The sequence below is a fragment of the Lepus europaeus genome, chromosome 21, assembly GCF_033115175.1.
Source record: "Lepus europaeus isolate LE1 chromosome 21, mLepTim1.pri, whole genome shotgun sequence".
NCBI classification, from domain to species: domain Eukaryota; kingdom Metazoa; phylum Chordata; class Mammalia; order Lagomorpha; family Leporidae; genus Lepus; species Lepus europaeus.
The window spans coordinates 3,871,379-3,892,628 of record NC_084847.1 but is presented as its reverse complement, the minus strand read 5'-3'; the positions used below and the strand labels follow the sequence as shown (position 1 = coordinate 3,892,628).

At 62.4% G+C, this 21,250-nt stretch overlaps 2 protein-coding genes across 2 annotated transcripts; one reads left to right on the top strand and one right to left on the bottom strand.

Moving 5' to 3' along the window:
* The first annotated feature begins 3,268 nt into the window (after positions 1–3,268).
* Positions 3,269–10,460, top strand: EEF2KMT (eukaryotic elongation factor 2 lysine methyltransferase). The gene is made up of 8 exons (XM_062179726.1): positions 3,269–3,364; positions 4,028–4,090; positions 4,663–4,743; positions 5,550–5,651; positions 7,912–8,045; positions 8,132–8,397; positions 9,322–9,471; positions 10,353–10,460. The coding sequence occupies exons 1-8, from the start codon at positions 3,269–3,271 to the stop codon at positions 10,451–10,453; spliced, it is 993 nt and encodes a 330-aa protein (XP_062035710.1). The 3' UTR covers positions 10,454–10,460.
* Positions 10,461–10,926: 466 nt separating this feature from the next.
* On the bottom strand, positions 10,927–20,673 carry ALG1 (ALG1 chitobiosyldiphosphodolichol beta-mannosyltransferase). The gene is made up of 13 exons (XM_062179725.1): positions 20,469–20,673; positions 20,033–20,110; positions 19,843–19,946; positions 18,396–18,544; positions 17,296–17,385; positions 16,889–16,999; positions 16,211–16,332; positions 16,034–16,072; positions 15,691–15,750; positions 14,278–14,388; positions 12,880–12,994; positions 12,064–12,139; positions 10,927–11,058 (listed from the first exon to the last, which is right to left on the bottom strand). The coding sequence occupies exons 1-13, from the start codon at positions 20,671–20,673 to the stop codon at positions 10,927–10,929; spliced, it is 1,392 nt and encodes a 463-aa protein (XP_062035709.1).
* Positions 20,674–21,250: the final 577 nt, after the last annotated feature.

The window sequence follows — 21,250 nt, the reverse complement described above, 5'->3', positions numbered from 1 at the left end:
TTGGGGAGTGAACCAGAGGAGAGAAGAGCTCGCTCTCTCGCTTTCTCTTTCTCTGCCTCTGCCTCTCTATAACTCTGCCTTTCAAATAAATCTCTTTAAAAACAAAAAAATGGAGGGGCCGGCATTTAGGCATAGCTGGTGAAGACACCACCTGCAGTGCCGGCATCCCATGTGGGTGCTGGTTTGAGTCTTGGCTGCCCTGCTTCCGATCCGGCTCTCTACTGTGGCCTCGGAAAGCAGTGGAGGATGGTCCAAGTCCTTGGGCCCCTGCACCCACATGGGAGACCCGGAAGAAGCTCCTGGCTTCAGATCAGCACAGTTCTGGCCGTTGTGGCCAATTGGGGAGTGGACCAATGGATGGAAGACCTCTCTCTCTCTCTCTCTCTCTCTCTCTCGCCTCTACCTCCCTGTAATTCTGCCTTTCAAATAAATAAATAAATTGCCCAAAAAAGAAAAAAAAAGGAGAGTTCTGCTCAGCTCTGTCACGCCTGTTCCTGTCCCATTTCCCACAGGAGCCTGCGGGGAGGGGTTTGACGGACAGCAACTGATAACCAGGACATCCCACAAACCAATTCTCAGCAAACTGGGTTCTAGCAAATCAGTCATTTGGCAAAGTGGTCCTTAGGCAAATGGGTCATTTGGCAGCGAGGTCATTTAGGAAATCAGCTTTGAACGACTTGCACTGTGAGATTTTCTGTAGTGAGCACTTTCTGGGGTTCAATGTACATTTCACTTCCATAATTAATATTCACGAGTGCCTGGTGCAAGACCTCCCCGGGGACCCAGGAGCAGTCACTGCAGCCCCCTAATAATCAGACAATTCATCAAAAACCCTCTGGCTTCCTAACGGGATCCGAGACATCGAGGGCGTCTGCTCGGGGAAACACAGAACTTGGGCTCAGCGTGGCCGTGGCAGACACCGTCACTCACCCTGGGGTGGTGGTCAGACACGGGTACAGCCCACGTGAACCACTTCCTGCCCCCCAGGGCCAGCACAGGAGAACCTGGGGCCACAGCAGTGTCCTGGAGCCCAGGGCTAACCGTCGGTTGTCACTGCTCTGAAATTCTTGATCATTTAACGAAGGCCCTGCATCTCCACGGCACACCGCGTCCCAGTTGTATGAATTTCCTAGGGCTGCCGGAAACACCACAAAGGGGGTGGCTGAGAGCAACAGAGACTTCGTCACACAGACCTGCTCCCTCTGAAACCCGCACGGGACGGTCTGGCCTTCCTGCTGGCTCTGGGCTGCCGGTGCTCCTGGGGTGCTGTCACATCACCCCCACCTCCACCTCTCGTCACAGGGCCCTCTTCTCCCAGGCCCTGGCCTTCCCGGGGCTCCCCGTCTGCTAGAGATACCAGACGCTGGATTCAGAGCCCCCCCGCAATCTAGCATTGAAGTGACGCCTTGACAGCGGGGGCCCCGCCGTGAGACTCTGGTCTGACACTAACTATGCTCTGAAACTCAGACAATAACAGTGCACTGCGCCCCACTCGGCAAAGCATCGGAACTCCCTAGCAAGGTCGCTCAAGCTTAAAAACAGATAGGCTGCACCTGGAATGAATGATAAAATTGCAATTTGTCCCACATGTGAGTTAGGCTGATCCCTGGATTAATGTCAAAATTGGAATTGTTAAGATTCTTTTTTTTTTTTTTTTTGACAGGCAGAGTGGACAGTGAGAGAGAGAGACAGAGAGAAAGATCTTCCTTTTCTGTTGGTTCACCCCTCAATGGCCGCTGCAACCGCTGATCCGAAGCCAGGGGCCAGGTGCTTCTCCTGGTCTCCCATGCGAGTGCAGGGCCCAAGCACTTGGGCCATCCTCCACTGGCTTCCCGGGCCACAGCAGAGATCTGGACAGGAAGAGGAGCGACCGGGACTAGAACCCTGTGTGCCGGCGCCACAGGCGGAGGATTAGCCTATTGAGCCGCGGCGCCGGCCAGAATTGTTAAGATTCTAATGGTGATGTCAAGATTGTAATTAATATTAGTTTCCCCTATGCTTCAGGTTATGAATGTAATTGGCGTTGTCGAGATTGTAATGGATACTAGTTTCACACAGGCCAGGCCTTAGGTCAGCTTGACCCTAGCAACCGTGTGTCCCCCTCTGGTCCTTGTGGTTTCTGCCTTTATAAACCCTGTTGCTTTGGCCTTTGGGGTCGGGAGTTCTTTGGGCATGAGCTCGCTCCCGAACGCCGGCAATAAAGGACTCCAAAGTTTGTCAGTGTGGCTGGCGCTCACTCAGACACAACAGGATGACCTCGTCTTAACTTGACCGCAGGTGCAGAGCCTTGCTTGCAGATAAGGCCACATTCCTAGCTGGGGGGTGGGGGGACTAGGACTTGCAACTTATCTTTCTAGGGGACGCAGCAGCGCTACCCCTACACTGGTCCTCTCGCCCCCGAGGCATCACGCGAGCACAGCCGTGGTGCACCTGTTCCTGCATCTCAGATGGCCCAGGCATCAGACGGAGCCTCGGGGTTTCCCATCCCACCTGCTCCGACCATTCTGCTGAAGTTAAAACTCCCGTCTCGCCGCAGGGGCCCCTGACCACTGCCCGAGGGAAGCTGGAGTTCACTTAACCTTAAACCCCACCAGAAAGTCCCCGTGCACACAATTCACACCTGAGCTATAAAAATGTCCCCTAAGTGGCAACACGCCCCAGAAAGTTCCAGCGACGCTTCAGACAGGATCCGAGCGGTCCTTGGCTGCGGAGCCGGAAATGGGGGGCACGGGGAGCAGCTCCTGACCCCCGCGCGCCTCCCCGCCGGGAAGACCCTCCCGAAGGGGCAGGCATAGCGGCAACGCCCACGCGGGCCTGGGACCCACGGAGCCCTCCCGCCCCGCGCGGGCCGACGCGAACCCGGCCCCACCTCCAGGGCCTCGGACTGTCGCTCCACCGCGCCCCAGGGTCCGCACCTGGGGTCGCGCTCCGGTATTCGCCATGGCCACGCCCCCAGGGCACAAGCCCCTCCTCGTCGCTCCACCCCAAGCCCCACCCCCAGGACGCAAGCACCTCCTGGCCCCGCCTCCAGAAACCTCTCATAAGCCCCGCCCCCAAACTCCACGCCCCGCCTGAACCTAAGCCCCGCCTCCAGAATGCATTGGCCTCCTCCGCCCCACACCCCGCCTCCCCAGGGCCGCATGGAAGGGCCCCATAAGCCCCGCCCCGATGACGCGCATCGCTGGCCACGCCCATGCCCGCCGCGTTCCGCCCCAGGCCCGCCTCCTCTAGGCTCCGCCCCCGGCAACGCCGCGGCCCCGCCCCCGCCATGGCGCCGGAGGAGCGCGTGGGCGCTGAGCGCCTGCTGCAGACTTTTGAGCGCCGCTTCCTGGCGTCGCGCGCGCTGCGCTCCTTCCCGTGGCAGGTGGGCGGCTGGAGCGCGGGCGAGGCCAGCGGGGCGTGCGGGCGGGTCTCGGGCCGGCGCTCGCGTGGCGGCTGTGGCTCCGGTCCCGGGCCGGGTGCGTGGCGTGGCGTGGCGTGGCGTGGCGTGGCGTGGCTCCCCTCCCTTTCGGGCCCCGCGCCCCTGCCCCGTTTGCATCTCGCCGCCCGAGCTGGCCGCAGAGGTCGCCGGACGCCGCTCCCCGCCGGGAGCTCCGCACCTGGGCGGCCACCTGCGCGCGAGCCCGCGGCGCTGGGGGATGAGCTGGGGCAGGCGGACCGCGGGACCCGCCCAGCTCACCCACGGCGGGCGCTCACGGGTGGCCGGGGGTGGCCTAGGGAGGAGGCGAGTACTGAGACCGCAGACTGCCCGCGTCGACCCCGCCCGGCAGGGCTGCGGGTAGTGTTTCCGCCGGGAACCCCGTGTTTGTGGGCTGCCTTTCCGTGGGGGCCGCCGCCCCCTGCAAACATCTCGGGGCCAGGAGCGGAGAGTGGGGAATGGGCCCAGGGCGCGGCCGGAGGGGCGGGGGCGGTGCTGCGGCAGTGTCTGCTGGTGGCCCGCGACTCGACCGGCAGTGTCTGCTGGTGGCCCGCGACTCGACCGCTCTCTCTCCTCTCCTCTCTCTCTCTCTCTCCCTCTCTCACCTAGAGCCTAGAAGAGGAACTGAGGGCCCCGTCGGGGTCGAAGCTGCTGCTGGATCTCGTGCACAGGGTAAGAACCCCGGAGCCTCCTGGCAGCAGGGCCGACACTGCGCCCCGGGGTACGGCCCTCAGCGCCCGCCACCCGTACCAGCAGCCACCCCTCCTCACACACTCCACCTGCCCAGTCCCTCTGCAGAGTGCCGGTGACAGCCGCCTTGGCGTGCCCCCACTGTCCCCTGCCTGCCACGGTGCACCTGCTCTCGGCTCTTCCCCGAGCCCGCCCCGGGCGGGGCCCCAGCCTCTGTCCCAGGCTGCTCACGTCACAGCGTTCCTCACCACTCCTCCTCGGCCTGGGACGGCTGCCCACGGAGGACTGGGACCCCCTCCCCCCCAGAGCCAGGGCCCCACGTTGTCCTCACCACGCACTCTGGTTGCCACGGCGGCCCCGGGGGAGGTTGGCGTGGGTCCTTTCGCGCCCTGTTCCTGCCTGGGGAGGGGCTTGGGCACGCTGCCCCCACCTGGGCGGCGGAGCAGACTGCTTCAGGACTGAATCCCCCAAGGGCCTGAGGGCATCCGCTGCCCCCTCCTCGCTGGAGGCGTGAGACTGGGCCTCTCCCGCCATAACAGCTTGGCCTCCCATAGACCGCGAGACACCCTCTGTGTGTGAAGCACCCGCCATCGGGGACCTACGTCCGGCGCTTTCTCTCAGAGCTCATCAGAAAGGTCAGTGCTGGCAGTGTCCACCTGCGGCCAGACTGCTGGCAGGGCCTGGCCGGCTCTGCCTAGGGGCGCTCGGCCTGTGCCCTCTGCCCTCTCCACAAACCTGTGTGCGGTAGGGGCCTCTCTGGGCACTGCGGCCAGCGGGGTGGATCTGTGCGAGGCAGTGCAGGGCAGGAGAGGGGAGAGGCCCGCCGCTTCTCCCTCCTTGCTCCCAGGGCTCTCTGCAGCAGCTGCCTCTCTGGGGCCCCGCCCACTCTCCCCATGTCCTGCAGCCCAGTGGGCTTGCCCGGCTCCCTGCCTTTGCCCGTCGCTGGGCTGCTGCCAGCCCTCGTGGGAGGCTCCAGCTCCTGCAAGACCCTCACAGCAGTCCCCTGCTCCGTTCTCCCCCTGGAGCTCCCTGGCCCCGCCCCTCTTCTAACTACCATGGGGCGACAGTGAAGGGTGAGCTGGCTGGACACTGGGCAGGTGTCAGGCGATTGCTCAGGGCCACTCCAAGATGTGCTGTGACCACCCACACGGGGCCACACCTCACCTGGGCTGAGCAAAGAAGTCACCCCTGCCCCTCTGGCGGCTGCCCGTCCTGCAGCCCCTGCCCAGGGTTCTCCTCACAGCGGCCACCGGTCTCCCTGTTGGTACTCGGGGAAGCCCGGGTGTGCACCTGCCCAGCCCTGGGCCCTCACACCTGTGAGTAACCCACCCCCAGGGGAGGTTTCCATGAGCCAGTTTCTCAGATCACAGCGGAGCAAACTGTGGCTCGTTCCCGGCGGGCAGCTTCCTGCTCTCAGCTGAGACTGTCACTGTCCACCCAGCACGAGGCCGTGCACGCAGAGCCCCTGGACGAGCTGTACGAGGCGCTGGCAGAGGTCCTGACCACCAAGGAGTCCACACAGTGCCACCGGAGCTACTTGCTGGTACGAGACGTGCACCTGCCCCCTCAGGCAGAGTGAAACCCGGGCTCCCGGCAGCCTGGGCGGGGTCAGCTGTCCGGGAGCCTGCCCTGCCAGGCCTGTGCTGGGAGATTGGGGGGCTGTGGGCTCTGACGTAGCTCCCACACGGTGGGTACCGAGGGACGGGCAGAACCAGACACGGGGCTCTCCCACGTCCACCACCACCGTCCCGGCCATGGACAGTGCCTGGGACTCCAGCTTCTTGACACAGCTGGTCAGATCTTGGTTTTCATTGTTGGTTTTGATCTTTTGTTAGAAAACACAGTGTGGATACAGAGAACCACACAGCTTGAGTCACCCAGCTACCGCTCTGTTCAAGGAATAGAGCCTGGGCATCCGGCCCCCACCCAGCACCAGTCCCCGCTGGCCTGTTAGAGGATCCACACCCTTGCATCTTTGTGGTTCCCTCACTCGTGTCTGCTTCTGAACGAGGCATGCTTTGATGTTTCCTTCCGGCACTTTCGTTCCTGAGCTCACCTCGTTGAAGGCCTGGGCCGCCTCCTGGCTGCGTGGTCATGGTGCCGTCAGCCTGCTCCTCCCCGCTCGGCCCCACATGCTGACACGTGTCCACCTGCGCTCTCCGGCAGCAACACGGTTCGGGGTCCTGGGGGACACGACGTGTCTGGTTTGCCCCAGGTGGAATCAGCTTAGACTCCCGAGTGCAGGGAGCGCTCAGGGTGATTTTCAGGTTCTCTGCTGTCTTCACACGTCAGCTGCAGTAAGCACCAGGAGCTGCCTCCCGGCATCCCCCGTCTTACCCAGCGGTGCCACTCACACAGGAAGGCGGGGCTAAGGCCGGATGCCTGGCCTCTGCCCGTCCTCAGGAGAGTGAGCCGGGGTCCATCCGGCTTCAGAGTCTGCCGTCACCCTGCCGGATCTCCTGCAGGATGTCCCACATCGCACCTCCCCCAACTCCCCTTGTGTATCTCCTGCAGCAGAGCTGTTTCTTCCAGAAGCTCTGGGTTCTTTGGGGAAATGCTACTTCGAGCCCCTGATGTTGGGGCATAGCCAGGGAGCGTGGGAGAGCCACATCTGGGCATCTTACGGTGACACTGCTGTGAGAAACGGCTGTAAGGACAGGCAGGGCGACCGGGTTACTCCGCTCCTCTGGGATCTATGTAGCAAAAGCTGGCCCCTGGGAGCAGAGTGTGTGACCAAGTCGGGCCAGCCCGTCGCTGCCCGCTAGCTTTGTCCTGTTGCCCCGGGAGCACCAGCCCATCCTGTCCCCAAGTGCCCTCACCCTGCTGCCTGGGCCGTGCTGTAACCACACTGTCATCGCAGAGCCATCACCCTGTCATGCTGCGGTCAGAACACATTACCACGCCGTTATCTTAAACTTAGCGCTTACAGCAACGTACACTTAACTGTCCTAGCCTGTGCAGCTCAGAAGTGGGGCGGGCGCGGCTGCTCTCACGCCTCCAAGGCCAAGATCCAGGTAACAGCAAGGCCCTCGGGCGCATCCAGGTCATGGTGGAGTTCAGCCTCCCGCGGCCCAGCACTAAATTCCATTTCCTTGCTGGCTCCTGGCCAAGGGGTGTCCTCAGCTTCCAGAAGGTTCCGCCCCACACTCCAGCAGCGGCAGGTCAGGCCCTGCTCGCACTCCAGATCTCTCCCACCTCTCAGACCTGAGCAGCCATGTTTAAGGGCTCGTGACACGGGTAGCGCCCCCATCTGGTCTGTAGCCGTAAGCACGTCTTGGAGTGTTTGTGCTGCGTGAGGTGTGCGCGGGCAGCTCTGGGGGCTGCTGTCCCTCCTGCAGCGTAGCCTGTGGCTCTGAGGGCTCAGCCTGAACTCCACAGGTGATTCACACCCACGCTGCTGTCTGTGCTGACGTCTGCCCGTTCTCCGGTGGGGTCCCTAAGGCCCGTGCCAGTGGCGGTGCATCCTTGCCAAATGCAGAATGCCCACCCCTCGACACTCAAGTCTGTCTCCGTCCTCGTCGGCTCGCCTGTCTCGGTGTCTCGCTCTGGGTCAGCGTCTCGGTGGGCGTGCGCTCCCTCAGTGCCTCTCCGGTCTTCCCAGCAGCAGCCAGAGTTTGGCTGTTCAGCTCACGTAGCCCTCGAGACCCATCCACGCTGCTCGGGGTTGGTTCTGGAGCCAGCGGGTCGCCCCCTGCGCTGCCACCGCACGTCCCGAGGTGTGGCCGTGCTGTGGTTTCTGTGAACCGCCAGCTCCCGCCCCGACGGCTGGGTTAACTCCCTGTCCCCGCCCTCCCCCGGTGCAGCCTTCTGGAGATGCGGTCACGCTCACGGAGAGCACCGCCATCGTGGCGCACGGCACCACAGGCCTGGTCACGTGGGACGCCGCCCTGTACCTGGCAGAATGGGCCGTGCAGAACCCAGCAGCCTTTGCTCACAGGTGAGCCTGGGGCACAGGCAGGCAAGAGGCGGGTTTGCTGTGGCACAGTTACAGACACAGTCCCCCCTCCCCCCCCCCCGCCCCAGGACCGTCTTGGAGCTTGGCAGTGGGGCTGGCCTCACGGGCCTGGCCATCTGCAGGACGTGCCACCCCAGAGCGTTCATCTTCAGCGACTGTCACAGCCGCGTCCTTGAGCAGCTCCGCCAGAACATTGCTCTCAACGGCTTCTCCTTGGAGCCAGATGTGGCCACAGACCCCCGGCACCCCACAGTCACTGTGGCCCAGCTGGACTGGGACGTCGCCACAGACCTGCAGCTCTCCACCCTCCAGCCAGACGTGGTCATCGCCGCAGGTACTGCCCAGCCCACAGGTGGGGAAGTGATGGGGCCTCCGCTTCCCTGAGACCACAGCCCCCTCACTGCAGATGGGCCAACTCCTGTTAGGGCTGCTATGTCGGCCACCGGGCCCTGGCTCTTCCCAGCAAGGCTAGAGGTGAGAACAGGCTCCAGGCCGTCTCAGCAGCCCCAGGGCAGCGCCTGCATTGCTGTCTGTGGCCCGAACAGCAGAGCACAGCTGCCCATCACAGGGAACCGAGGGCCAGGCCCGAGATGCCAGCATTCACCACCAGGCATCCAGCGGAGCTGCGCCTGCGCCCACCCCAGGCTTCAGATGCGGGCAGGAAAGGGCACGGCAGCCCCCAATGGTCCTGGGGCCCTAAAGAGCATCGCGGCTCCACCAGGACTGTGCCTGTCCTCGGCAGGTTGCCGGCCCCCAGCGGCCCCCACCCATCCACACTGGCATCACCTGCTCCACGCATGGCTGTGCTCGTGCTGTTGTCACCATGCACCTGTGCAGCCCTGTGGCCCTGACTGTCCCCACCCACACGCCTGTCCTACACCCTGAGTCTTACAGGTCACAGGACAGGGCCAGGTGGTGCTCGGCTGGGCCACCAAGGGCTCTGTGTCTGCTGCCACACTCAGTTCCCCTTTCTGCCTCAACAGAGCTGGGTCTCTGGTCCTGGGCCCCACAGTGGCCAGGGTCACAGCCCCTACAGGTCTGGCTGACAGGGACCCATGAGCACATGCCACCCACAGCCAACACCAGCAGGTCCCAGGCAGCAAGTCGGAGGCCCTGCCTCATTAAGACCCTCCCCCTAGGCCCAGGGGCAGGGAAGCGTTCTTTAAAGGACCCCTGTGAGTGGCGGCAGGTCTGTTCTCCATCTGTAGCTCATGATTAATAAAACCGTGCACCCCAGTAACCTGAACCCTCCCCCCAGATGTGCTGTACTGCCTAGACGCCGTCCTCTCACTGGTCGGGCTCCTGCGGAGGCTCTCGGGCTGCCAGAAGGAACAGCAGGCTCCTGACGTCTACGTGGCCTCCACCGTCCGCAACCCAGAAACACCCCAGCTGTTCACTGCGCAGCTAGGTGAGCCCCTGGCTGCAGGACGCCAGCAAGGCCCACATGGCCAGAGAGGGACCCTAGGGCACAGCCAGGAGGCCCCACAGGCAGGGGCCAGGCAGTGACCCCGGAGACCAGAGCAGGTTGTGAACATGCAGGCGGTGGGAGGGGCGGTCAGGGTCAGGGTCAGGGTCAGGCCTACCGGGTTCTGGGCCCTCACTCTCCTCCCTGCCCTTCAGGGTCCTGCCTTCTCCACCCGGGGGACATCCACCCGTGTTGGTACACTTGTATGGTGCCACAGCGTGCCTGGCGAGCACTCCCCGTGTGCCAGGCACCGCCTAGCACAGCTGACATCTACCTCCAGGGGAGCTTCGACTGCTAGGATGGTGCCCGGCACACAGGGACTGCTCACCAGGCACGCTGTGGCACCGTACAAGTGCACCAACAGTGGGGCACAAGCTGGCAGCCAGACTACACCCACCCCACCCAAAACCACCTACCGCAGGCCAGGGCAGCTGTGGCACAGACCACGTGTGGTCACCATGTGCCACAGAGCAGATGCAGGCAGGAAAGTTCCACACGGCCCACACCCAGCTGACGAGCTAACACGGTACTCCGGACCCGTACACGTTCACGTCTTTACTGATTCCTTCATGGCAAAAACGCCCTGAGGCCCCTGACTGGCGTCCTTGCAGCGGTCAACACGCACAGACACCATGGCCGCCAGCTTCCTGAGCAGCCAGGCAGGTGCGGGTCAGATCCCAGGCCTTCTCAACCAAGTCAGCGGGGGCCCGCCACTGCCGACAAGAACACAGGTTCCTGGTGTCGCCTGGGAGGCTAGGCTCTGGGGTGGCCCGGCAGTCTGAGCCCATCAGACCGGCATCCTGTGACGGGTGCTCTGTTTGCAGGCCAGGCCGGGATCCGCTGGGAGGTGGTGCCGCCTCACGACCGGGCTCTGTTTCCTTACGAGGAGCAGTGGGAGGTGGTGATTCTGAAGCTGGCGCTGTAGGCTCCCATCCCGGACATGGTGAGAAATCAGGATCGCAGGCAGCGTGGGAAGACCGCTCCCGTGGAAAAGCTGACAGTGCTGTCCCTGGGCCTCAACGCTGGGACCCACAGCCTTGCTCGACTCAGAAGTGCACCATTTCAGGCTCAAGAAAACCACCACAGAGCACGTTTCCTTTGTGCAAATGAAAATGTGTATCAAGTATGACGGTCCCTGAACTCGCAGCCCCTGGAGAGCCAGGCCGTGGCAGAGTGATGTGTTCCAGTGCCGACGCTGCAGGAGGACGCTGGGATGAGACGCCGAGGTCAGGGGAAGGAAGCAGGCCAGGGGCAGTGGCCCTGAGAGCAATGAGGGGGTTTCCAGTCTCCCAGCAGCAGGGAGGCCCCCTGGTTCCTGTCCTTACAAAAACGGCTGTTCCTGCTGTTGTCCTGCCTCCTGGCCACTGGGGGGCGCTGCTTGGTGTCGGAGAGCGGGACTCATCCGTCCATCACGAGCGGAAGCACGGTCTGCTCCCAGCTCTCATCCCATCGCAGCTGCTGTGACTCCTGGAGGTTCCTCCGGAGCTGGTTCAGCTTGCCAGCGGGATCCGGGAACTTTGAGAAGAGCATCTACAAGGAAATAAGGACCAGAGCTTCCCTAGGGCCTCCTCACACCCAGGCCCCTGACCAGCAACACCCCATCCCGTCCCTGCCCTCAGGCCCCCACATGCTCCAGCTCCTGCCTGACAGTGCTTTCTGGAAGTTTCCCTGCACACCCTCCTCTTAGGCTCCATGCCTTGGGCACCTCCCGGCCTCTGCCAGCTGTCCCCCCGAGGGCCCTCCCCAGCCAGCGTGGTCCAGCCCGTCTGCTGGGAGGGGGGCACGGACTGCCTCGCACTCCGCTGCCTGTAGGTCAGGTCAGCAGGTCACATCTGCCCCTCGCCTCTGCAGTGAGGGTTTAGTGGTGCCCCGCCACCCACCCCACCCCGAGTCTGTGGCTGCCTTCATGCTGCAGTCGTGTGGCAGATGGCGTGGCAGCGCCTGGGCAGAAGTCTGCCAATCACTAACTTGTCAAGGACGAGCCTGCCAGGCCCTCACTGTGGCACAGCGGGTAAGCCGCTGCTGCTCACGTGGGCATCCCACATCAGGCACGGGCAGAGTCCCAGCTGCTCCGCTTGCAATCCAGCTCCCTGACAGTGTGCCTGGGAGAGCAGCGGATGATGGCCCAAGTGCTCAAGCCCCTGCTACTCGTGTCGGAGACCAGGATGGAGCTCCAGGCTCCTCCCAGCCACTGCAGCCATCTGGGGAGTGAACCAGCAGATAGAAGATATGCTTTTCCCTCTCTCACTCTGCCTTCCAAATGAATAAGTCTTTGCAAAACAGAACGAGGAATTTTTGTGATGCAGTTTGCAAAATCCCAGCCATCTCTCAGGGCTGCTCCAAGAGGCTCCGTTCACTCCCCACCCGCACCTCCGATCCTGACTGCCCACACAGGGCCACCTTGCTCGTCAGCACCATGAACCCAGAGGGCAGGCAGGAGTGTGTCCCAGCTCTGCCCACTGGCTTCTGGGAGCCTGCTGCCCAGGCCCACCCCCCACCACTGGGAATCCAGGAGCGAGGGACAGACATGGCTACCTGCAGCTGAGCAGCCAACTCCTCCGAGTCCTGGAAGACCAGGCCGTTCTCTTCATGCTTCACAAGCTCATGTAAACTGCAGAGAGAGGGAGGCCCGAGCTGCATGGAGAAGGACCTGTGGCCGTCCAGGCACCCCCCGCCCCCACAGCAGTAGGGTTTCTGGGTCTGCTTTCAGAGTGTGTCTGGACAGAACACCTGACCTGTGGACCTCACAGCATCCAGGCTGACATGCAGGAGGGGCCTGTGCCAGTGCGTGGAGCTCAGGTACTGCCCGTCCTTCAGTGAGAACACACTCGGGCTGCTCCGTCTTAACTCCACGCCCAGGTATCCTGGGTATCCCAAGATCGGCTCCGTACACTGTGGTGGCTTTTCAGGGTCATGGGCAGTTTGATCTGGACGTGCCCTGGCTCAGCTCACGTGAGGGTCGCACGCCCTCAACCTCCCACACAGAGCAGGTACTCAGTGCCCAGCCCTGGGGCCACGTTCTACAAACTCTGCCAACACTGCCCATTCCCACAGCAGCAGTGCAGTCACACAAGGACACACAGCTGACACACCCCACTACACGGCTCAGCCAGAGGGGACATGGAGAGAGAGGCCACCACCCCCATTCTGTGAGCACAGAACACTGTTGCTGTTGGGATGGGCGGTGCTGGCAGTACATGGAGGAAGCCAAATACTCCATGCTCAGCTGAACCACAGGAAGCAGAGGGTCCTTGCTCTAGACACGGGAGGCGTCCTGCTGGGGCCCTGTGACCAGCAGCTGTGACCCCCTCAGCTGAGAACCCACACCCAGAAGTTTGTTTCCACTCCTACCACTTGAAGGTCACTGCACACACAGGCAGGCAGCACCCGAACATGTCCACCACCTTCATGGGCAGGTCCAGGCCACTGGAGGACTTGTGCAGACACACGCCCAGGTCCGCCGACCCTGCAGGGAGGTGGGGCGGGGTCAGGGCACTGCCTGTGCCCTGTGAACACAGAGCTAGCAGGGCTGTGCACCACACCTCTGCGGCAGGCAGATCAGGGAAGGTCTAGGCCACGCGCACGGGGCTGACACCAGCCAGGGCAGACTCGGCAGCACTGCCCAGTGGCCACTCCAGACCGTTCGGCCCAGTGCTCCCCACTTAAGTTGAGCTCACTCTGCGCGGCACCCGTTTCCTATAAGGAGCTCCCGGGCAGTCACTGCACACGGTACAGTTTCTAGAAACAGGGAATGGTGACGGTGGCTTAGCACCATGCACATGGTGAACGCCGCTGAGCCACACAGCCGAACGGCGACTCTGATTTTACTGCGATACTTTGAAAAAGAACCCAGGGCAGATCCAGCTGTCCTCATGAAAATACAGCATCTGGGGCAGCACGGGGTAGGCCCCAGCTTGGGACACCGCACCCCTTAGCAGAGCGCCGGTTCCAGGCTGGCTACCGTGCTTCCGATCCAGCTCCCTGCTAATGCATCTGGGAAAGCAACGGAGGACGGCCCGAGTGCTTGTGCCCCTGTACCCACGTGGGAGACCTGGATGAAGTTCTGGGCTCCTGGTTTCAACCTGGCCCAGCCCTGGTTGCTGTGAGCATTTGGGGAGTGAACCAGTGGGTGGAAGAGTTCTCTCTGTCACTCTGCCTTTCAAATAAAGCAAGCCCAGTATTTAAACTCCACAAACACTGGAAACTCCTGCCTGCTGAAGGCCATGGGCTGACACTGCTCACAGCTCACCAGCGGCCACTGGGAGATTATCTAGGGACAGTCCCCAGCTTCCCTCCTCCCAGTAACCGAGAGGGAGAGACTGCTGAACACGCGGTCTGCACACCTAGGAGCCGCCACCTCCCACACCTGGAGGACATGGGCCCCCAGCCAATCCCAGGCCCAGCCTCGGTGCAGACCGCAGAGCAAGGCGGAATGCAGGGTGCGGGGGCTGAGGGCCCCTTGGCAAACAGCCTCTGGGTTCCTGGGCAGGGAGGGGCTGGCACGCCACAAAGGGGCCTCTCCAGGCTCTGCCAGGGTTCCCGGCAGGCCACCCCTAGATGGCCAGTGGGCCAGGGCCCAGTCTAGCCTGAGGCCTTTCTGTGACTGGCCTGTGAGCTGAGCGTGGCTGGCACAGTTCTAAAGGTTCTGAGAGAACAGGCCGCAGAGGCCGGGAGACTTCTCTAGCAGCCCCTCAGGAAATGGCCGACCTCCCGGACCTCCCCAAGCCCCACTTCCCGCCGATCTCTCACCTAGGAGTAAGGGGTAGTCCTCGGCCTCCAGCCACGGGGTGCACACCTGGATGTGCTGGAAACGCCGCTGGGCCAGCAGGCGGCCGTAGTGCTCCTTCAGGGGCCCTTTGCCTTGGCAGAGAGAAGCAGGGGCTGCAGGAGGCCCGCCTGCACAACGGCCCCCAGCTCAGGCCACTGCCCCAAAACATCTTCCCCTCGGCAGCCACAGTCAGGCCCCTCCGGGCCCATCCACAAACAGCCTCAGGAGCCAGAGATCCCACATGGTGGGCACTCAGGCCACTGAGGTACGGAAGGCCCTGCAACCTGCAGCCGCTGGCCCCGGACTCTGAACGTGGGCGGGATAAATGCTGGCCAGGTGGACACAGCTTCATCACGTAAGCCACGGTGGGGACACAGGGCTTCCCGCCCCGCCAGGAGCCAGCCAGGTGAGAAGAGGGAAGGGAGCGGCCAGAGTGCCAGGCCCCACCCCCCACTCCTCACCCGTGTCTGGAGGCAGCTCAGGGCCCCACAGTGACCTCTCAGGTTTTGAAAGTAAAAGGATGCTTAAAACCACTGAGGGGCCGGCGTTGTGGAGTAGCAGGTACGCAGGCACAGCAGCCGCCTGCACGCCACCACCCCATGTGCGTGCCGACTTGAGTCCTGGCTGCTCCACCTCGAATCCAGCTCCTCCCTGCTGATGGGCCTGAGAAAGCAGTGGAGGACGGCCCAAGTGCTTGGGCTCCTGCACCCCCATAGGAGACCCGGAAGAAGCTCCCGGCTCCCGGCTTCAGTCTGGCCCAGCCCTGTCCTTTTCAGCCATTTGAGGAGTGAACCAGCAGACAGAAGATCTCTCTCTCTCTCTAACTCTGCCTTTCAAATAAATAAATGAGGGGCCGGTGCAGTGGAGTAGTGGGCTAAGCCTCTGCATGCCACACCAGAATCCCACATGGGTGCTGGTTCGAGTCCCGGCTGCTCCTCTTCCAATCCAGCTCTCTGCTATGGCCTGGGAAACCAGTAGAAGGTGGCTCAAATGCTGGGGCCCCTGCACCCACTTGGGAGACCTGGAAGAAGCTTCTGGCGCCTCACTTTGGATCAGCCCAGCCCCAGACATTGCAGCCAACTGGGGAGTGAACCAGCAGACGGAAGATCTTTCTATCTCTCCTTCCCTCTGTGACTCTACCTCTTAAATAAATAAAAAGAGCTAAACACTAAAAATAAATGAACCTTCAAAAGTGAATAGATAAGTGAAAACCACTAAAAAGGTGGAGAGCCCACTGCCCGAGGTCTTCTGAGATTCCGACCTGGGCCTTTGTTTCCCCTTGTGAGGAGTGGACGATGAACCCACCTGCAGAGCTGAGGCAATGCTGTGTGGGGTGAAGGCCGCGTGCTCACCCCCCCCCACCCCCCCACACAGGGTGTGGAGTCCGGCAGTACCTGTTATCACACACACTAGAGGAGGAAGGTCGTCTCCATGGAGGGCCAGCTGTTCAAACTCTGTGGACAAAAATACTGAGCCACGAACGGGCCCCTGGACGGCAGAGTGGGGGCAGCGGAGGCAGCTGGAGATGCTCTCCCAACACAGCCCCTCACATCCAGACCTGGCCATCCCATGGCCCAAACAGGGCCCGAGAGCTGCCCATGTCCACTCCTGCTGTCCTCAGGCTGTGCCTGCCCCCCAGGGCCCCGGGACAGGAACACGCAGCAGGCCTGCCAGGCCAAGCATCTCACAGCTGTGGGGTCCCAGCAAGCCTGGGCTGCAGCCGAGCCACACACCTACTTTCTAGGGCAGCCAGCAGGATGGAGAAGTCCTCGTCCTCTACAAGAAGAGAACTGAGCGTCACAGGCCTGTCCCCAGATGCCCCGCCCGGCACACCCGCCCTCCCCTCCTGGTGGGGGCCTGCGGGGGTCAGCAGGTGCCCGACACCCAAGTGTCCGGGGCAGAGCTCAGGCACACCTGTCCAGCTTGTACTGCTGACCAGCAGAGCCGGCCGCCTGCGCAGGTGTGTCACCGCCCCACTCTGAGCATCGCGCTCCGTGAAGGCCGACCTCTCCACAGCAGGGTCTGAGGGCTCTGAGCTGGGCGAGCAGAGGAAAAGGGGAGATGCCGCAGGGCAGGCTTGGGGCCCAGGATGCTGTCTCCCACCTCAATGAGGCCCGGCTCAGAAAGAACAGGCACCTGGCCACAGCAGCACCGCCCTGCCCACCCCGCCACTGAGGCCTGGGACAGCGGTCACTTGCTGGCAGGGGCCACGGCAGGAAACAGGACTCCCAAGCCCGACCTTCCCCACTTGTCTCTCAGACAAGAACACCGTGACACCTCGGCCACCAGGCTGGGTTACTGGGGACACAGACAACACGTATGCGGAGCAGCACAAGGGCCCCTCCTCAGCTCCAGGGGACACGCCGAAGACAGGTCCAGGGACCCCACCACAGGCACGGAAACCAGTGCAGCTCCACAACCGCCACAGGTGGCAGGGAGGGGAGGGTGCACGCCGTGTGCCCAGTAAAACTTTATTTACAAAACCCAGGGGCCGGCCCCGGATTCGTGGATTCCCAGGTCTGTGGTGGAGACAGGGGAGAGGCCACCACGGCAGCAAGGAGGGGAGACGGCGGCCGAAGCTGGCAGGCCTACCGGGCCCTGAAGGGAGAGTGGGTGCGGCCCAGCTTCAGGAACAGCTCATGCTGCAGGTGCAGGGGCGTCTCTTTGAAGAAGGATGCCGGCTTGTCGTAGACGGTCACCGCTCTGCAACGACATCACGGGGCACTCCAGGGAGGGGCGGGCCAAGCCCCAGGATCCTGGGACCCAAGCCCCAGACAATACAAGGCCTTGGGATCACTCCGAAAGCAGAGAGATGTGCTAAGAGCGAAACTGCCCGGGGCCTCCCAGCCGGCTGGGGAAGAATCCCGGCCCCACCACGCCGCTGGCGTCCCAAGGCCAGCATGCACCTCCCAGCCCCTCGGTGTTGCCGAAAGCCTCACTGCTCCCTTCCCCACCAGCACGGGGCCCCAGGCCTCCTTCGGCCTGATGGGCATCCAGACCTGATGTGCCAGTTCTCTGCCAGGTCTTCCCGCATGGCGTTGGTCACACACAGGTTGAAGTGCACCAGGCGCCCAAAGAGCCTCTCGTACCTGAAGAGACGCGAGGCTGGTGGGCGGGGGGCCCAGAGCAGGGAGACCCCGCCCGCTCCCTACAGAAGAGGCTGCAGAGCGAGCAGCACCTGAGCTGCCTGCAGGTTCTCTGCACCTTCCTTTACGTCCGGTCACTTTCCAGCGCGAGTACCGGGACTCGACCAAGTGAAAAGTGGTCTCTCTTGCCATAACAAGAAATGCAACACAGGCCTGGTGATGAGACCCCAGCCTCCCCGTACTCTCGCTGCCCGAGTGGGGGGCCCACACCTGCTCTCACCATGGTACAAAGGAAAGTTAGCAAGGGTGAGAGAGGTGCCAAGACACTGTGGCACTGAACCCAGGCCTGAGGCAGGCAGCAGGTGACGCTCAAGGCATTGGGTCCCTGCCACTCACGCAGGAGACCCAGGAAGAGCTCTGGGCTCCAGGCTTCAGCCTGGCTCAGCTCTGGCTGTTGCGGGCATCTGGGGAGTGAGCCAGCATAAGGGAGACCTCAGTGTCTCTCTACCTTTCAAATAAAATGTCAGTGATTTTTTAAAAAGGGTGCTTTCTGCTCTGGGTCCAGCCGGCTGCACAGGCCTTTCTTCCCACCACAGTGACTATGGGACCTGCCCTCACTCTCTGTCCAGCCATGTGGTCCGGGTGTGACTCGGACCCGTCTCTTGTCACAACAGGGGATCACAATGCCTCGCATCCATGGACAGATCAGACCTATGTGAGCCAACCAGGGAGACTTGCTCTTCCCTGGAGCCTCATCGCACAGGGATGCGAGCTAGGGGAGCCCCTGGACTCTGAGACCACCCTGTGAAGAGATCACAGAGAGAGAAGAGCCAGGCCCCGCTGACAGCAGCCTAAGCTGGAGGCCATCTCTCAGGACCTCCCAACACCCTCCTTTGCTGAAGCCGGTTCCTACCCAGCCAGGCCCTCGATCTGCGGACACACAGGACCAGCCTGAGTCCACCCCGCTGACCAGGTCCGAAGGACGGCATTCACACCCTCCACCCGGATCTCACCATTTGGCCAACAGGACGAGGGGGTGGTGGGGCCCGTGCACCAGACCCATGATGGAGTAGCCGTAGTTGTGCCAGTCGACGACGAGCTTGCTCCCACAAAGGCAGCCCACAAACCAGCAGACGGCAATGGCAGGCAGGCCGGGGGGGTTCTGGGACAATAAGGGCAGGATGAAGACGAGGAAACCCAGACCAGACTCCACAGTAGCAACACACGGGCTCCCGACAACCAGGAAGCAGAAGAAAGGCCGTCTCTGCCAGCGCAAAGGGACAACACGTCATAGGAGAGTGGAAACGAGCAGGGTCACCCACGAGCAGAGACACGAAGCCGCATTCACCCACCACAGTGCAGGCTCTGCGCCCAACGTCGGCTGGAGACGGAGGACGCGGGGGAGCACGGCCACCCCGTTCAGTGGGGGAAAAGCCGGCCCGGCCCTATGGTAAGGCGACCTGGGATCAGATCACAGCGTGTTCCAAGTACACACAACTGTGGCTGAGCAAGGCCACTGCCAGGAACCTGTCTTCAGGAAGAAGCTGGCCCTGGGCCACTGCACTAACATGAGCTGCACTGTTTGTGAAAGGAAGAATACCTGGAAGAACCCGACTGTCCATTAAGGTGAGACTAAATAAACACAGTACTGCAACTGGGTGCCGCCCACTGGAGGAAGGTGTGCCCACATATCAACAGTGGGTGAGGGGGAGACATCATAGGCTCCGTGCTAGGGCCGCGCTGTGGCACAGCGGGTTACGTCTCTGCTTGCAAAGTCAGGATCTGAAATCAGAGCACCGCTTCTAGCCCAGCTGCTCCACTTCCAAACCACCTCCCTGCTAGTGAGCCTGAGAAAGGAGCACAGGACGGCCCGAGTGCTTGGGCCCCTGCACCCAGATCAGCACAGCTCTGGCCACTGCAGCTATTTGGAGAATGAACCAGCAGATGAAAGATCTCTCTCTCTCTCTCTCTCTCTCTCTCTCTCTCTTTCTCTCTCTGCCTCTAACTCTGCCTTTAAATTAAATAAATGAATGTTTGGTGGGGGGGAACAGCATCACAGTTTAAAAAAAAAACACAGAAGGTTCAAAAGTTAACTCTGCCACTTCTTAGCTCTGCAACACGGAGCTACTTTCAGAACGTCTCTGGGTGCAGGCTTCCACATCTCTGAAAAGCAGATGACACAAGAACCTGCTGTGTATGGTCGCTTGGAGATTAAAGGAGGTAACACAGGTAAGGCAGCTGAACACGTAACAAGTGCAAGGTTAGACGGCACCTAAAGGACAGAGTACTGACGGGTACCGAACGGAGTCACAGCACAGGCTCCTGCTCACGTCTTTGCGAGTGCACATACACACACACACACACACACCAATCTCTCAACTGAGCATCTGTAAAAGGCTGGGAGGTCAGCAACACTGGTTACAGAGGATCTCAAAGAGGAAGCCAGGGGCTGACACCCACCTGGAGAAAGATGTAGGCGGCGGGCTCCGTCCACATCAACCTCCACAGCAGGTGCACGGCCTGAAACGCAACTTTGATCCCGTACTGGAGAACTCGGGGCCCGACTGCAGGTCAGAAGACACGGTCTGCACCAGCGCAGCCCCCATACCGCCCCCGCGGAGGCCCAGGAGGGAGGCTGACCGCGCACTACCTGCAAGGCGCCGAAGCTCAGTCAGCCTCACTATCTGAATCCGGTCGCATTGCAAGAGCTCATCGCGGGGTTTGGAGTCTGAAAACAAGAACCTCCCATTCGCTGTGCCGGAAACAGCCACACACCTGCCGGTCGGCGCGACTGGGTTCACACTGACCACCGGCCGGGAGACTGTCCAAACAGCTTCCTCCCTCCCCCAGCAGCCGGAAGACAGAACGAAGCCCATGCCCGCCCGGACTGCACGGGCTCCCACGGTGCCTGGCACTGTGCGGGCACGCCCCGCACTGCGGCAGACCCTCCCTCCGCCCCCGCCCCCGCCCCGGGGCTGCAGACTGCACGGGGACTCCAGGCCGCCGGGGTCAGGCTACCGAGCAGACGCTGGAAGGAATCTGGGAGCTTCCGCCTCGCCCCCGACCCGCGCCGGCTCCGCGCTCACCGCAGAAGCCTAGGAGCGTCACGGAGAAGCCGTGCTTGGCCAACGACAGTGCGTGGTACTGCATGCGGGGGCTGCGGCCCACGTCGCCCAGCACCACGACGACCACATGCCGGGACCCGCGCCCCCGCCGCCGGCGTTTCCCCGCGCTGAGCAGCAGCAGACACAGCGCCAGCAGCGCCAGCAGCGCCACGCAGGACGCCGCCATCTTGACAGCCACGTGACCACGCCCCTGGGCCGGGCACGCCGTGCGCAGCCGCAGACCGAGCCTCAGCGGCGCGCACGCGCCTCGCTGAGTGCGACCTGATCCGCCCGTGACCACGCCCCTGGGCCGGGCACGCCGTGCGCAGCCGCACACCGAGCCTCCGCGGCGCGCACGCCCCTCTCTGACCTGAGCCGTCCGCGGAGGGGACCCGTGGGCGCGAGCGCGTCCCATACATAGAGTTCAGCCTGCCGCGGGCACGTTCGGTTTTCAGGATTTTTATTCTGCTTGAGTAAAACATAAACGATACAGCGAGACGACCTGTTTTTAAACTGTTCCCAGGAAGAGGCGACCATTTCCCCCCGCGCCTTCAGTGCACCTGCTAGGGCGGCCCGGGGCAGGGGTCCTGGCTGTCAGGAAAGAAGAGACAGAGCACGAAGCCACAGCCAGACCAGGTTCATTCAGAATAAAGCCGGGTGGGGGTCTCACGCCCGGGTGAACGCTCGCAGAGCGAGCCCCTTCCCGCCACTTTGTGGATAAACCGCGCCGTCAGGGAGTCTTGGGGGTCTGAGCTAAGCTGGGC

Bases quoted from the DNA above. Each gene is read 5' to 3' on its own strand.
- EEF2KMT (XM_062179726.1), top strand. From the start codon at position 3,269: ATGGCGCCGGAGGAGCGCGTGGGCGCTGAGCGCCTGCTGCAGACTTTT. The intron at 4,091-4,662 runs GTAAGAACCCCG...GGCCTCCCATAG, and splicing joins TGCTGGATCTCGTGCACAGG to ACCGCGAGACACCCTCTGTG. The intron at 8,046-8,131 runs GTGAGCCTGGGG...CCCCCGCCCCAG, and splicing joins CCAGCAGCCTTTGCTCACAG to GACCGTCTTGGAGCTTGGCA.
- ALG1 (XM_062179725.1), bottom strand. From the start codon at position 20,673: ATGGCGGCGTCCTGCGTGGCGCTGCTGGCGCTGCTGGCGCTGTGTCTG. The intron at 19,947-20,032 runs GTAGTGCGCGGT...TCTGACCTGCAG, and splicing joins TGAGCTTCGGCGCCTTGCAG to TCGGGCCCCGAGTTCTCCAG. The intron at 12,140-12,879 runs GTAGGAGTGGAA...CTCTCTCTGCAG, and splicing joins TGTGCAGTGACCTTCAAGTG to TTTACATGAGCTTGTGAAGC.